Source organism: Lampetra planeri, chromosome 54 (genome assembly GCF_965212315.1).
Source record: "Lampetra planeri chromosome 54, kcLamPlan1.2.h2, whole genome shotgun sequence".
In the NCBI taxonomy this organism is placed as follows: Eukaryota; Metazoa; Chordata; class Hyperoartia; order Petromyzontiformes; family Petromyzontidae; genus Lampetra; species Lampetra planeri.
Genome location: NC_136160.1, coordinates 7,097,002 through 7,114,499, shown reverse-complemented (window position 1 = coordinate 7,114,499; position 17,498 = coordinate 7,097,002). Strand labels below are relative to the sequence as shown.

The following is a 17,498-nucleotide window of genomic DNA, read 5'->3' as shown; positions in this document are numbered from 1 at the left end:
ATGGAAATGGCACCTTGCCTTTCTGACAAATGTAACAGAGCTACTCAACAGTTTCAATGTGCAACTTCAAGGAAAGGGGAAGCTCATCTGTGATGTGCAATCACATGTCAAAGCATTTGAAGTAAAATTAGGCCTCCTCATCAAACAAGTGAAGGAGGAAAACTTCTGCCATCTCCCCACAATTCAAAATCTGTTAGCGGAAAAACCATTGGTTTCATTCCCAAACAAAACTGGAAAAATTGCAAAAGGAGTTCCAATTTAGATTTAAAGAGCCTCATCTCCATGAACAGGACATACAGCTTTTCCGTAACCCATTTTCTATTGACATTGAAAATGTGGATACAATTTACCAAATGGAACTGGCTGAACTGCAGAATTGTGACTCTCTGAAAGACGCATTCAAGTCAAGCAGCCTTCATAATTTCTATGCATTTCTCCCCTCTGAGACATATCCTCATCTCAGGAACCATGCACTCAAAATGGCAACCATCTTTGGCAGCGCTTATGTCTGTGAACAAACTTTTTCCAGAATGAAACATTTAAAATCTCCAACCAGATCTAGACTAACGGATGCACACTTGCATCACTTGTTACGACTAGCAGTGACAAATATGGAACCGGACATTGACCATCTCATTAGCCAAAAGCAGGCCCATAGTTCCCATTGAAATACTGGCAAGTTTGTTGATTTAACTTTACTTGTTCTTCATTTTAAATATTGTATTTGTTCCCGTTTTGTTTCTTCACTTCAAAATAAGATATATGCAGTGTGCATAGGAATTTGTTCATAGTTTTTTTTAACTATAGTCCGGCCCTCCAACGGTCTGAGGGACAGTGAACTGGTCCCCTGTTTAAAAAGTTTGAGGACCCCTGCTCTAGACACTAGGCACACACAGGGGGTACACGCTAGAGACTAGAGTGACACACACACACTCTAGGCACTAGAGTAGTGAAGGCTATGTTGGTGACTGAAGAAAACTTACCACACCTTTGTCTCCCGAGTGCCAATGTTTACACAACGCACCAGGTACTCATTTGAGACCGAGTCGACCCAGGGGAGTTCCAGGGCCAGATGGCAACGCATTATGGTGTAATCGTGAAGATGGTGGTGGTGGTGGCGATGCTGGTGGTGATGGTGTGGTGGCGGTGGTGATGTTGACGGTGGTGGTGATGCTGGTGGTGATGGTGGTGGCGTTGGTGGTGATGTTGGTGATGATGGTGGTGGTGATGCTGTTCGTGATGGAGTTGGTGGTGGCGAATGGCGGTTATTGATGATGGTGGTAGTGATGCTGGTGTTGATGGCGGTGTGGATGATGGCTGATGGTGTTTGCGGTGGTGGAGGTGATGCTGGTAGTGATGATGATGGTGTTGGCGGTGGTGGCGGTGGTGATACAGCATCAGGAGGAGTGTTGCGGGAGGGTGGGCGTCGTTATTCCCGAGGCATTCTGCGACTTCACTGCAAGCCACGGCGCTCTGCCGCACGAACCGACGGATCGATCTCGTATCCGAGCGCCTCCGCCTACGCCTCGGCGCACCTTCAGTTCGTTGGCCTCGATGTAGCCGCTGCGGTCCGTGTCGTATCGCCTCCACGTCTGCAACGAAAAAGGGGGAAGGTGGGGGGCAGAGGTGCTAGGAAGGTCAACGGCGAAGGTCAAGGTGGATGTCTAGAGGTCCATCAAGGCCGGCACGGCCGCCCGGAGACCAAGGGGCTCGAGACCCGGGCCGGAAGACCACGTGCGGCGATGGAAAAGGAAAATAAATACTTGGCTCCTGATTGGTGGAACCTCTTTGTGTGTGAGGCACGGGGCAAGTGCCCCCACCCCCCGGCTCCTCTCTGGGCAGCTTATAAGGCCACAATCCCCTAACTATCAAACCTGGCAGGACCCTCCCAAAACAAACGAGGCTTTCCTGGGTAATCAATCATAGGTTTGCGGTATCATCGCAGGTGTTGTGTATGTAGGTAGGGGTGTTGTATGTACGGGGGAGTGGAGGTGTAGCGGTTAGCGCATTGCGCTATGAACCCGCCGGAACCCTGTTCGATTCCCGCACACGGCCAACACCCAGTGGCGATAATTAGTCATGAAGGTTTTTGGGTTTTGCTGGTAATCTACTCACCAACACACCGTTGGGCTGAAGTAGTAACTATTTGGCGTTTTGTTTACGTGACAAATCCCTTACTAATTGGCTGTGTCGGGTGGTGGAGGGTTTCGACAAATTTATACTTACGCGATCTAACCCAAAAACCTCCATTATGAATAATATTGGTCGCGAAAGTCTACGTGTTAAACTGAGTGACGATCATCTTAACAGACCCTGGGATTCTTCCCCTAGGTTGACTTAGCATCAAATGAGTACCTTGTGTGGTGTGTAAACATCACAAATAAGGAGATAAAGGCAGTCGGGCGTGGTGCTGGCCACTCACCCCCTCGTATACCGTTCGAACCTTCATAGGTGCTACTCGCTAACAGCACTTGCCCCAACAGTCTGTTAACGGCTATACGGGGAATCTTTGCCTTTGTGTGTACAAGGTAGCCGGTTAGCATGTTGCATCACGAAGCCATGTGGGCCTAGTTCGAGTCCGGGCCCTGGCTAACATCAGTGGCGAGTCACATAGACATCTGTGAACTACTGGACATTTGTGAAAAAGGGCGTTATAGCTCATCGTATTCCTCCAGTATAAATACGTACAGGGACTCCTCTGTTCGTAAGTTTATTTGTTCGTAAGTCCAACTTTACTCCTGTCGATTCTAAACATTGTGTACACTAAACACGGTAAATAACTTTAAAAGTTGTACAATCTCCTGTAGATGTAGATGCCACTGGTTTTTCGTGTTCTGCAGATGTAGATGCCACCACCGCCATCTATTGCACGGTGGTTGAACTTACGACTCTCGGTTCCAACAGACTCGACATATGGACAGGTTTGTTCGTATCTCTAGAAGGCCGTAAATCGAATGTTTGTAAGTCGAGGAGTCTTGCATTCTGATTCTGATATCCTCATCGGTTCTCCCACCATCGCCAAGCGGCATTGGACTGCCATGGGTGAACTATGGTCAAGACAACCTCATAACCAACGGCGCTAGTGAGAGGTCTCCTCCACCCGTTGGTGGATTACGAGCAGTCGGAATGAATTTGCGTTTTCTGTTAAATGAAACACCCACTCGCCCCCATCCCCCCCCCCCCCCCCAATCAGCCTAGAGTCGTTAAATGATTCATTGGTAAAAAAAAAATTCGAAGCATTCATTAATTTGTGATTCACTCCATTAAACTGTGGGAGGGGTGGGGGAGAGGAAGCATATGCACGCTTTCCTATTAGCGAACAAAGAAAACGTCGAGTTGATCGTGCGAAATGCGCGCTGACGTTCCGAGAAAAAAAACCCATGAAAGCGTAATGATAACCCGAAATGTTTATGAATCTCCGAGAGGCTTTGCCATTTGGACCATGAATAAAACAAGCTTGCAGGACGTGCCTCCGTGCCCAAAGTGTCCCTCGAGCTCAAGCGAGTCACGCCAATGCGCTCGTTTCCATCGGTGGCCCAGAATCAGCGGCGGAAAGTCCACGTTATCATGGATGCGAACCAATTGACAAAGCTGCTTTTCATATTATTGACTCAAGAGGAATGATAGTTCTGAGTCAACCGTTGACTGGGATTTGAACGTGTGCCCTTCTGATTGAGAGCCAATCAGCGATTTTTTAAAAATGTATTTTGTATTTAGTTATTTATTTAAAGGACACTTTTGGATTTTCCATCCCAGTCTGATCTGGATGAACAATGTTCCCCTTTTGTGCTCTGGATGAATAATTTAACGGGCATTTGATCGCTGACCCAACCGCAGAGCCGCCCGGTGTCAGTTTCCCCTGCGGATGGTGGTCCAGCGCTGAATCGCGATCGCCTGGCGAGTGACAGGCGCGGCGATCACGAAGCGCCGCTGCCGGCGATGATAGAGATCTGAGATGGTTGGCGCTGCGGGCACCAAGCTCAACCCATGGACCACGCAGCAACGCTACTGCCCGGTTCAATCATTCGCCGGCAGCTTTTAAGATATTCGCCGTGAGGCTACTCCTGAAGCCGTGCCGATGTGAGTCAATGGGTGTCTATATAGGTATGTGGGTCTGTGGGTCTGTGGGTCTGTGGGTCTCTATGGAGGAGGCTTGTGAAGGACGCTGCTCGTCAGTTGGAAGCAGTCGCCCTCCAACAACAACGGAGGGCAGAGGAGCCAAGCTCACAACAATGAGCGGAGTGCCGGGCGGGTCAACGCAGCAAGTTCGCACAGTAGGGGGCACAGATGGTGCATCTGCCGGTCATCTCAGTCAGCAAACCCATGGCACCTGGCTCTGTCCCGTGACCTGCTGTCAGCGAGCCTTTGACACATCAAGTGGCCTCAAAAAGTGAACCTGGCCTTGTAACAGGCACCATGGTGACGTCACTGCCACTTAGTGGTGCATTGCGGGTGTTGTTGTTATGGGTCTCTATGCAAGTCTAGGAATCTCTATGTGAGTCAATATCTCAATCCATGGACCGACACAGTAACGCCACTGTCCTCTTCAATCATTCAGTCTATGGGTGTTATCTAGGCCTGTGGGTCTCTATGCAAGTCTAGGCATCTCTACGTCAATAAATATCTCAATCCATGGACACACACAGGAACGCCACTTGCTACTTCAACCATTCGCCGGCAGGGTTTCGGAAATTAACCGCGAGGCTGCTCCTGAAGTTGTCCACTGGCCCACTCGTCAAGAGCGACATGAACACCAACACGCATCGCCGTTCAACTCCCCGCTTACAGATGAAGTAGAAGATGAATCTCATCGGATCAGGATCGATATCTTTTGCTTGCACCACCACGCTGTGATAATGATGAATACGATGATCATGATGATTTGATGACGATCATTATTATGATCATGATGTGTATATGTTGAACTTCTTTCGCACAGTACATAGCGAACCGTGCTAATCGGTGGGGCGAGATGACGCTCATGATGATGACTGTGATGATGATGATCGTGATAATGATCATGATGATGATTGTGATTATGATGCGGTTATCATGATGATCATAATGATGATGATGGCGATGATTGTGATAATGATTATCATGATGATGATGATGATTGCGGTGGTGGTGATGGTGATGATCCCAACTCATAATGGACCAACGCACCTCCATGAACTCGGCGCTGGACTTGACGTGTTGCCGGAAGAAGAGAAGGAAATTCTCTTCGGTCGGGAGAATTTGCGCCAACTGCGGATTTAAACAAAAACACAACAATATAGAAATTTAATAAATCACACGGCTTCAAAACTACAATACCTCGGCAAAGTGATGGGAATGGCCACGCTCTCTTGTCAACATCCTCCAACATACTCCTTTTTCTTCCTCGTGATCGAAAACAACGACTTTGTTCATCTCTCTGTTCTCTTTTGAGGTTTTACTTTTAAGTTTATAATCTCAATTTACATTCCAGTGGCGCCACCGCACCGGATGGGAGCGAGCGGCTCACGGCGATCGGAAAGGTCGCGAGTTCAAATCCTGGCTGGGGGATGACTCGGCCCATCATCCATCCCTCCAACCGGGGGTCGATAAAACGACTACCGGATAAACGGCAGCTTGCATAGCCAACGTGATTCTCCGTGTTGATTTGTGGGCGATGTCCGATGCCAAGATTCTTGTCGTTAGGCCCTCCGCCACCTGTTAGGATGGTGACCTCGAGGCAGATAACATCAATCCCGCCACATGTCATGGTGCGCCAATCGCATTCTCCCCGAAGTGCCCGAGGTTCGACCTCTTCCACGAAAAACTTGTACGACCCCCAACCAACCGCTTGAGGACAAGGCCAGAGGAAGAAGATGCGGACATTTGTTGCATGAGTGGAACACGCGAGGAGCGGAACAGATTGTCACCGTGGCCACCACCCAAGTCAGACGATCGATCGCTCCACGTACCACCGAACTCCTGGCCCTGAGAGATCCAGTCCCGGTGGCATCGCGATCACTCGATCTGCCTCGCCTGAAGCCGTTGAATGGATCGCTAACCTCGACAACAAACTATGACTAACATCAAACTGTAACCTTATTAGAAAGCCACTAGAGCTACGCACTTTTAAATCTAGGTTGAAAACTCATTTTTCTAAATATGCTTTTTGTGTTTTGTTTGTTGTACTTCCACCCGCACCTCTGATTAGCACGTTCGGCTATGTACGGTGCGAAAGAAGTTCAACAAACATACGCACGTACATCACTGCTTCCCCAGCCGTACGAAGATAAAATTCTGACCATTCAAGCGCCACCCCTCCTCATCGGCGGCACGAGACCTTTCATGGCTGAATTGAACGTGAACGCGCGACGACGTTCCGCTCCAACTGCTTCAAGTCTCATCGAGGTTGGCGAACACCGGAAATTCGGATCGCTCCCTAAAGAAGCTCAAGGCGTTGGCATGTGTACATTACAATGGTCGTAATAATACCTTCGTAAATAATGTCGTCGGGTGGTGGAGGGGTTAAAGACAATAAACTTGTCAAACTATTTTTTTATTTTAGCAGGTAAGGCTCACTGAGCTATTTCAGAAGCGACCTGGCTATCACAAATGATAGCTCAACGAAGTGGCTTCTCACGTGGAAATTCACAGCAGCCAAATACTGTAACATTCAAAATAATCTAGACGCACGTTTGTTAATGTGGAGGGAAAAACTGGAGGACCCGGAGAAAAATCCACACGACCACGGGGAGAGAGAGAAACACCGCAAACTCCAAATATACAGCAGCAGGCGTCAGGGTCGGGATGGAACCCACAACCTCCTGTATACCAGGCGAGGTAGTTAACATCTCCTAGCCACTGTCACGTTGGCATAAAACGACAATCACTGCCACCAGGCTCCGCTTTGTGGGGAAGTCAACAGTGCTTGTTCAATGGATGGACTCGTCCCCGCCGTAGGAATGTGGAATTTCCCCCCACTGGCTCTGCAGGGGCTGTAAACGGGAGATGAGCACCAGTGAAATGCCTCGACGCTCATTTGAGCGGCAGGAAATGGCTCTTGACGTTTGATCCGATAAGGGGCGCTCGCTCGCTCTCCGAGCCACCTGGCATCTCCACATTTTACCGCATTTACCGCCGTCACAGTGGAAAATATCGACGGGAAATTCACATTAAGTGGCCGGGATTAAATCAGCATCATCATATTTCCATTTGGAGAGAAGTCAATGGAGGTTATTGCCTTGTGGGTGAATAGACCTGGCTCTGTTGTGCACGCGTACAGCCAGCACTGATGGATGAAGGCCCGCCGACGCCGTGTGGATCGTGGGGGTTATTTGACCATACTTTACCACGCTGGTCAGTGTGCGTTTGGGCAAGGCGAGGATCATAGGCGTGGTGCATAGAAGCGCAGTACAACAATGAATTGTCTGCACTGCCCTCTGCTGCCCACCACGTAGCCCCCACAGCAGCCTGGAGAAACTGGTTCTGCATGGCGGTCGCCCATCCAAGCACTATCCGGGCTCAACTGTGCTTAGCTCTGCCATAGGCATGTCGAGTTTCCATCGCGAGGCCAGGACTGCCAAAGAGAGTGAGCCACTACGCCACCCGAGCGTGGGAGAGATTGGACCTGCATGCTTGAGCAATGAGCGACAGCCTACGCTGTTGTTTCTGTCTGTGTCTACAACAGATCAACGGGTGATTGATACAATAATTAACGCCCCATTCCCATATTTGTCTCTGCACATGAAAAGTCAGAGTATTTGTTTTACACAACCCATCAGCTAAACGACCTTCTGGGAGTACAGCATTGGTTCAATGCAAGCAAACTCTGGACTGGTTTCAACTTTCAGTGTCTCATCCGTAGTCAGCCGTGATCGAAACCAATGCTGGCAAGAAGCCTTTCTGTCAGAAATAGGCTCTAGTTTCAACGTAAAACACTGGACCCATTTCGGAAATCATTGTTTCATCATCCATAGGGGGTGTGTGCGGGGCCCGGTGCAAATCCCACTGTATGGTGCCCCCCAAAGTGCGGGGCTCGGGGCCGTCGCCCCCGATTCGCCGTGCCCTTAGCGAACGGTTCTGCCCATTAGCAGTGTAGCGGGGTTGCTTGAACCGATGCTGGTGAAACCGCCCCATGTTGATAGGCGAGGACCCTCTCTGCAATAAACGGGTCCTGGCTCGACACAGAAACTTCACGCGGCAACAGGCAACCCGGAATCGGAATCGTTCCATTGTCGCGAATGATGTTCGTGGCAAAATAGATTCAAGCTCACCTCTGCCATCTCTATTTTTCCGTCCGCGTTCTTGTCGTACTTTTCCATGAACGATTTCATCTTCTCTTTTACCACACTCTCGGGCAGTTCCTGCGCTCGTGTATAACGGCACGAAGAGAGGGGTGGCGGGGGGAGAGGCGTGGGGGGGATGGGGGGACAAAAACACGTCTGTCATTGGCATCGCCCCGGGACGACACTTGGGCCCTGCATCTATTATCTATTAAAAACTAAACCCAATTTTTTTTATTGTACCATGTAGAGACCCACTGAGTGATATAGCTTTTTTTTGTTAAAGCGACCTGGCTTTCGCAAATGATCGCTCAACGAAGTGGCTTATCATCGTGTCGAAATTTAGAGCGGCCAAATATTCTAAATGCGTGTTTTATAACGGTGGAGGGAAAAAATCCACGCGACCACGGGAGAGAACACGCAAACTCCAAATATACAGCAGGCATCGTCAGGGTCGGGATCGAACCCACAACCTCCTGTATACCAGGCGAGGGAGTTAACATCTTGCCACTTAGACAAGGCGCCAATCGCACTGGAGATGAATCGATGGCCCGGCGATGTTTCACCGGATCCAGCGTGCCATAGCGAACAGTTTACGGCAAGTCCCGTGATGCATGTTGGGGTGAAGGCGAGTTGGGGTCGCTGCTCACCACCCCCACGCCGCGCCGCGCCTGCTCCAGGTCTCGGAAGAAGTTCTCGAGCTCCTTGCCCTCGATGAAGCCGTTCTCTGCAGCACGAAGGGGAAGCAACAGGGGGGGGGGGTCTCGAGTTGAACACAAGCAGATCGATTGTTGGAATCCCATCGAGGCGAGAATTCGTTTCCACGGTCACCGTTCACTGTCGGGGGGGAGGGGGCGAGGGATACGTTCCTGAAAGGTGCGACGACGTATATTGAAACGACGTTAAATCATTATCTTAGCGATTTACAGGGCGGTAGGCGGCGGTGGAGGCGAGGGATAACGACGAAAGGGACGGACGATGATGCTGTCAGCGACGTGAGAGTGTGGGGGGGTTGAGGCAACGCGAATCGACGGCCACGCTCTTCCCCACCAACGAGCGGCTTCCACCCGCACACCTCCACGTCGCTGGTTTAACACCACCTAGTAGTAGTTGTTGTAGTAGTTGTAGTAGTAAGGTGGTTTTCGCGACCAATATCATCCACAATATAGGTTTTATTTTTGGTTTAGATCGCGTAAATATATCACTGTGTCGTTAAACCCGCCACCACCCGACACAGCCAACTAGTAAGGGTTGTCACGTAAACAGAACGTGGCCAATTCGTTACTGGTACAGCACACCGGTGTGTAGTGTATAGTGTAGTGTATAGTGTAGTGTACTAGTACAGCACACCGGTGTGTTGGAGAGCCGAGCCACAACATTTACAATCTGAGTACGACGTTTCACCAGTAATTACAACAAGCTTTTTCAGGTGACAGACAGATTTCTTGTCTTGCGTGGAGCCTCGAGCAGCATCACGGACCGACTGGCTCGATATTTCAATGTGAAGAGACGAATGTTGATGGGGGGGAGGAGGAGGAGGCATTGGTTATTTTGTCATTAACATTCTCCAGGCGACCCCCCCCCCCCCCCCCCCCACGTGATTATTCTGTGCCGCGTGTTGCTGCGTTTGGTGCGAGCGTCCAGCGAGGATCCCGGTCCTTGCAGAGAGGGCGATGGTTCAGGCGAGCCTGACTTTGCTGATGAGGCACTGCATGTCGAAACCAGCCCTTGCCTACAAACATCGGGCAGTTCGCCCGTGTTGGTTCAAGGGAACATGGCTCTGCTGATGAGGGACTCAATGTTGAAATCAGCCCTTGCCCACAAACATCTGGCAGTTCACCCGCGTTGGTTCAAGCGAGTCTGGCTGCTGATGAGACACTGAACGTCAAACCAGCCCAGAGTTTTGCTTGTATTGAACTAATGTTGCTGATAGGATGCACTCCCAGAATTCCGTGTGGGTGGCTGATGGGATGTAAATACATACGGTTCATATCTATTTTTTACGTGTAGAGACAAATATATGAAAGAGGCACAGTGTCTGCGCACCAACTCTGCCAAGAATGCCACCTGGGCCAATCATTCCTGGGTGGGGGCTAAAGGCGATGGTGATGAGATAATACGAGGAGAGATGCGGACAAGATGAGATCGAGTATTGAGATGTTTTTATGATGTAAATTATCACGTGGAATGTTTATGTGGATTTGAAATCGAGCTATTCAGAATCATTCGTTCGTTCGTTTCACGGTCCGCTTGTCCCGGTGAGGGTCGCGGCGGCAGTATCTTGAGAATCACAAACAGAATCTTTATTTGTGCTGGAGGAGGAATCCGATGAGCTATAAAGCTGTTATTCACAGATGTCCAGTAGGGGCGGGTCAGAAAGTTACAACAACAAACGATACAAAAACACGATAAGTGTGCAAAGTATTGAAAATGTAAACAAATCCCTTTAAAATATAAAGCCCGTTGAGCTATTAGCTTTCTTTTCAGAAGCGACCTGACCACAAATGATAGCTCAACGAAGTGGCTTATCACGTGGACATTTATAGCAGCTAAATAATCAAAAGAATCTGGACTCACGTTTCAAAATGTGGAGGGAAAAACTGGAGGACACGGAGAAAAAATCCACGCGACCACAGGGAGAGAGACGCACAAACTCCAAATATACAGCAGGCGTCAGGGTCGGGATCAGGCGAGGAAGATGACATCTCGCCACCGTGGTGCCCCTGAAATGAATAATATATATTGCATTCTCGTGTGTGATGGCAGGAGCAATATATTTAGAAGCTAGATGCCAATGTTGAGGTCTGCTGCTAGTCACGACAAGAGGGCTTCAGGAGACAGAGTTCGTGTAGTTTTGCTGTTTCCTCCGTTGAAGGAGCTGATTCTGATATTCCGTCCACTCTTGTGTTGTTGTTGTTTTTCCCCATGTATGTATGTTGAACTTCTTTCGCACAGTACATAGCCAACCATGCGCACGGGAGGGAATGACAACAAACTGAACACAAAAATCAGTTCTAAAGAAACGACTTTCAATCTAAATGATTTTAAAGTGCATAGCTCCAGTGGCTTCTAAATAACAGAAAGGAAGGAGCGTTCCAGACGGCCGGAGAAGCGCATCTGAAAGCGCGCGGATGCGGTGACCGCCGTCTTTGTGCGATGGCCAGCCAGGTAGCTCGTGAACCCCTTGAGCTACTTGGGAGCAATAATTGTTTTTTTACCCTTTTATCTGGAAACAAAACTGACACCTTTTTACAAGGAGTCATGTTTGCATAGACCACAATACCTGCAGTCATAATGCAAACAAAAAACATAACTCTGATAATGTGCACTGTCCTTGAAGTTGATTGGTCCACACCCGAGACAGCTTTCCTTAGAGCCTAGTCTCACATGGGTTGGACCAGATGACGCCAAAAGGCGCACAACATTGTTTGCATAAAAGGCGCACAACATTGTTGTGCAAACATGACTCCTTGTAAAAAAAGGTGTCAGTTTTGTTGCCAGATAAAAAGATAAAAAAACAATTATCATATTTTTTACTGGCAAATGAGGCTCCAATGGTCTACTTGGGAGCGTTGCACCTTTTGCTCGCTTCACCCACTGTGCTCCACGCGGTGCGCATTGCACCCTCGCTCGCGCGCACAATTCCTCTAGCGGCGTTCAGTTGGTGCTCACGGTGTTTTAAATTAAATGATAATAATTATAATAGCAGCCCGGTTGGGCACTGGAATAGTGTCCCGAATAATATGAGAACCATTCATGATATTTTAAGTTTACATTTTTTTATTCGTTTTAATTACCTCACCTAGTATACAGGAGATCGTGGGTTAGATCCCGACCCTGATGCCTGAATATTTGGAGTCTCTCTTCCCGTGGTCGTGTGGATTTTTCTCCCGTTTTCCTCTCCACATGTAGAATCAACGTCACGCGTTCAGAGTATTTGGCTACTATAAATGTCCACGCGATAAGCCACTTTGTTGAGCTACCATTTGTGGCCAGGTCACTTCTGGAAAAGGGCTATGAAGCCCAGTGGTCTTACCTGGTAAAATAAAATATGGTTGATAGTTTTTATTGCTTGTTTCAATGTTGAATCAAGAAAGACGTATTCTGTGCTGCTCTCCAGTCGCCTGGGTGAAAAGTGGGACTATAAGTTTTGCCCAATCCTAGCCGTGCTGGCTCTACAAACTTAACACACATTCCTGCGGAGGGAGCTGGTAGGAACGTTTGGTTGCTCGGTCAATGGCCAGGGTCAACGGCGGCATGGTGTATTCCGTAAATATGCCCGACTGTGAGGGCGGGCGCAAGCCGGCGTGAGTAGGTTAAACGTTGAGTTTTATAAGGGCACCACGGGGTGACCAGCCCCTCCCCACCCAGCCCCACACCTCCCACCCCCCACCCAGCCCCACCCTCCCCTCCCTCCCCCACCCAGCCCCACCCTCCCCTCCCTCCCCCACCCAGCCCCTCCCTGCACGACGGACGGACGGACACAATAATCCCCTGTGGGCTGGTGTAACCAGGAGGTTCCTACCAGTACGAACCAACTAACTGAATGCACTTCGTGTGTTGAATAACGAGCGATGCCGTGGGGCTTGGCGTGGCCTCGGCATCGCCACGGTGACGCGCGGAGAGACGGGCCCTGAGTGGCGGCTCTGATAATTACCCCGGGCCGAGCGCGCAGATGGTGGCTGGCTGCATTACCACTGTCAAGATGAGACGCCCTCTCGCTCGCTCGCTCAGACAAAGCATTGTAGCAATAGCAGCAGTCCGGGTGGTTTTGACCAAAATGTGCCTCTTCAATCATCGGCGGTCAGCTAGGCTACACAAACAGCAGAAGAAAGTGCAATGTTTTTTTGTAATGATGTTTATTTTGTAACGATGTTTATTTTGGGGTGGGGAGATGTTAACTGCTTTGTCTGGTATACAGGAGGTCGTGGGTTCGATCCCGACCCCGACGCCTGTTGTATATTTAAGTTTGCGTGTCTCTCTCTCTCAAATACATGAAGCGTTCTCTCCCGGTGGCCGTGTTGATTTTTCTCCGGGTCCTTCAGTTTTTCCCTCGACATTTCGAATCAACATCACGCGTTTAGAGTATTTGGCTGCTATAAATTTCCGCATGATGATAAGCCACTATCATTTGTGACCAGGTCGTTTCAGAAAGAAAGCTGTATAGCTCAGTGGGCGTTGGTAAAATAAAAAATAGACATAGTTTAGTGTAACTTTATTTGGCGATACTGCTGTTGGCAGTGGTGCATAGCCACCACACGCAAAAAAACACTCAACGCCTTCATCGATGTATGCTCTGTGTGTGTGGCCTTAAAATGATAAATATATCAGGTGTCATACCGGGCAATGGGCCTTGTTCATAGGACATGAAATGGTCTGCAGGCATCTCTAATGATGATGATGACTATTATGGCGGTGGTGGTGTTGTAATGATGAGAGTGATTCTAGATTAGAAGTTTTCGTGACTGCAAGGATCCATAAGCTTAACTTAGCTTTCTTATCTACTTCTGCCCCCTGCATCACAAAGCTTCAGTTTGAACTCCAGGCGTTACCTCCCAGCCCACACCCCGCTCCCACACTCACCATACCTCCCCCCCTCGTTCCCCCGCAACTATATAATTCCTCGTTACAGCCATCTCTTAGACACACTTAAGCGGTTGTGCTTTCGCTGCGTTGTCCCCACCTGAAGAAGGACGCTTGTGTTGCGCCCGAAACGTCGTGATTTAATTTAGTTGTTTTCAATTTTAATTTATTTTATCTTTTACCTACGTGACTTTACCGAAAAAACCAAAGCGATGAGAGTGATGTAGTGATTCGAACTTCTATGTTAGAGTCGTACAAATTATATTTATCATAATATATTTGCTATTATGTATTATAATATTGTATAATACATTTGATATTCACGCTGTCGTTCCGACAGCGCAGGGCGATCATCGCGCAGCAAGGCGCCGCTGTGTTTCACAGGCACAGGCTGCGGTAGTTTCACAGTAGGGGGCGATGCTATTGCTGTGTGTCTCTGCGTGATGATCCCAATCGAGTGATGAGCAGTGTCATTTTTTGTTCAAGTGTGGGACCGTGACGTTGGCACACAATGGCCGACTCACCTCGAGTAGCATCGCGGAAGCCTTCACATTCACTGTCAAGCAAAGTGGCGCCATTAGCTTATTTTTCAGAAGCGACCTGGCCACAAATGATAGCTCAACAAAGTGGCTTATTACGTGGAAATGTATAACAGACAAATACTCTAAGCACATGTTTCTAAATGTGGAGGGGAAAACCGGAAGACCTGGAGAAAAATCCACGCGACCAAGGGGAGAACTTGCAAACTCCAAATATAAAGGCACCAGGGTCGAGATCGAACCCACGACTTCCTGTATACCAGGCGAGGTAGTTAATGTCTTTCGCACCATACGTAGCCAACTGTGCTAATCGAAGGCGTGGGGATGGACAACAAACTCAAACACAAAAAGCAGTTCTAAAGGAATGAGTTTTCAATCTGGATGATGATTTAAAAGTTCTCAGCTCCAGTGGCTGCCAAATATCGGAAGGAAGAGCATTCCAGACGACCGCAAAAGCTCATCTGAAAGCGTGCAATGCAGCGACCTTTGTTCGATGTCTAGCCAATAACACGCAACCGTAATATAGTCTTGGAAGTGTTCACCTGGGCGGCCGTGCAACAAGTGGCGAAAGTGCTACCGCTGGGTAGCTTATCACCACCCGGGCAGTGATGCTTATGATGATGATGGTGGTGGTGTTGGTGACGAGGGCTATTGTGATGTGGCAATGCGCGCTCCTGCGGTGCTGATCATTGATCGTCGCCACGCGCCACTGATTTGAGCCAAGCGGTGTCGCCTCTTGCGCTTTGCACCACTCGTGCCGTTGCGGAGAATCGTAGGGAGCCGTGTGTGCGCCGCGTGGCGTGCCGCCAGTGTCCCTTTGGTAACGGGCGGCGGCGATGATGATCGGTGACAACGCTGGCGGTCTCTGCGGAGGCCTCGCTGATCGATGTGGTTATGGTCCCCCAGGGGCGGGGGAGGGAGAAGGCATTTGCTCCCTGGGGGCATCGTTAAGGCCCGGGACGCGCGAACGTTCACGACGTTGCACGCACGGACGGCTGAGATCCGCGTAAACCCAAACAGCCGCGCAATCAAACCAGAGCGGAGGAGTTCCGTCAAACCCCCAATGCAAAAACACACGAAGGGGACATTTTTCCTTTCTAATCTGACTTGCTCATCACGCGATCTCTCCCCGCCATCAGCTAGCTTCCAATTTGTATGTTACGTACGTTGGATTTCTTTCGCACCGTACGTAGCCAACCACGCTAATCGGAGGCCACTTTGGTCTCCTCCATGTTTGGTACTTTTGGTGTTTTCTGTTAAGTTCTCGCGTGGGGTTCTGTCTGTGTAACTTGTTGTTTTTGCTTGTTGTTAGTTTGCAAATTGCCTCCAACATGCAATGGCCCTTTCACTGCCACCACTACAACAGAGCTGCTTGGCTCAAAGGAGCATTACAAAAATAAAGTCTGAGTCTATGAGTCTCTGTGTAACTCTTTGCGTCTCGATGTGACTCTGTGTTATCTGCAATGGGCTGTGACCGTGGTCATCCCTTGTGTAGAATGACTCGGGACCCCAACGTCGGATATGAGGACCTTTAATTGTAGCACTCCGATTCACAAGCCTCCAGCCGCCATTCCTCCCGGCCGTCTCCCCCTTCTCGACCCTCTGCTTTTATCCCTGCCCCCCTCCCTCCCGCACCCCCCCCCCCCCCTCTTCCTCCACCAATCCCATTTCTCCCTGCGTGTAGTAAGAGGCTAGCAGTGGAGAAGCTAGCGAAGTGTATATCAGGAGGCTAGCAGTGGAGAAGCTAGCAGAGTGTACGGTGAGAGGCTGGCAGTGGAAGAGCTAGCAGAGTGTATAGTGAGAGGCTAGCAGTGGAGAGGCTAGCAGAGTGTACGGTGAAAGGCTAGCAGTAGAGAAGCTAGCAGAGTGTATAGTGAGAGGCTAGCAGTGGAGAAGCTAGCAGAGTACACTGTGACAGGCTAGCAGACGAGCAGTACGAGCAAAAGAGTTGCGACGGAGATGCGTGGAGTTCTGTACGAATAAAGTGACACGGGAGAAAAAGAAGTTGTCTGCGTGAAATAACACCACTACATATATACTGTAGGGTTCTTTTTTGCTTTTAAAGGAAACACCATCGTGCATATGGATGCATGAGTTTCGCATCGCTTTCCAGTCACTGTACCTTTGTGCTCGGTGACGTTTGATATTGAATGCACCCAAAAGCTCAAACTCCTACACCCAACTGTTGCATTAACACTCGTCATAACACTCGCCCTAACACCAGGCGTGTAATTATTCACCGTTGATTAAAGTAGATTTTTTTTTATTCGCATGATACGCGCAATCAAATTATGCGTGTAAGATCCTATTTGTGCAAATATTATGCAAATATAAGACTAGGCGAATGAAATGAAGGCCTAACAGGACCTCACAACAGCACGAGATGGCACAGACAAACAAGTTTCCACAAATAAGTTGGATTATTAAAAAATAGATTCTTGAATTTAATCGTGAATTGTATTTGCAATAGCATTGCATAGGGATCAAGTCCAACAGCAGAATGTACAATGTGGACACACGTCCCCGCCATAGGAATGTGGAGTATCCACCACTGGTTTACAGCCATAAGAAGTAAATGAGCCACAATCTTAATGCTCCATTGAGCCGGAAACCCATGTGTTTAATTTTTTACCAAACACTGATCACAAAACTTGGCCCTAACCCTAACACCTCTCGACAATCCTAGCTCTTACCTTAACAGAAATCATAACCTTAACAGTAATGCTAACCCTAACGCCTAATACCAATTCTAGCTCTTCCCTTAACAGCAATGCTAACCCTATAACCTACCACCAATCATAGCTCTTAGCTTAACCGCAATCCTTACACTAACATCTACCGCCAATCTTAGCTCTTAACAGCAATCCTCATCCTACCTCGTACTGCCAATACTAGCTCTTGCCTTAGCAATCCTAACCCTAACACATACCGCAAATTATAGTTCTTAGCTTAACAGGAATCCTCACTCTAACACCTACAGCCAATCCTAGCTCTTAGCTTAACAGGAATCTTAACCCTAAGACTACCAATGTTAGCTCTTAGCTTAACAGTAATCCTAACCCTAATACCTACCTCCAATCGTAGCTCTTACCTTAACAGCAATCCTCACCCTAACACA

At 48.8% G+C, this 17,498-nt stretch overlaps 1 protein-coding gene across 1 annotated transcript in view; it reads right to left on the bottom strand.

Moving 5' to 3' along the window:
* LOC144735107 (calretinin-like) overlaps positions 1-17,498 on the bottom strand; it is a 43,628-nt gene that overhangs the window by 17,308 nt on the left and 8,822 nt on the right. The window contains exons 2-5 of the mRNA XM_078617521.1: positions 8,909-8,985; positions 8,250-8,339; positions 5,167-5,247; positions 1,536-1,592 (exon numbers count right to left, since the gene is read on the bottom strand). Coding sequence (XP_078473647.1) covers positions 1,536-1,592; positions 5,167-5,247; positions 8,250-8,339; positions 8,909-8,985 — 305 coding nt within the window. The remainder of the gene's footprint in view (positions 1-1,535; positions 1,593-5,166; positions 5,248-8,249; positions 8,340-8,908; positions 8,986-17,498) is intronic.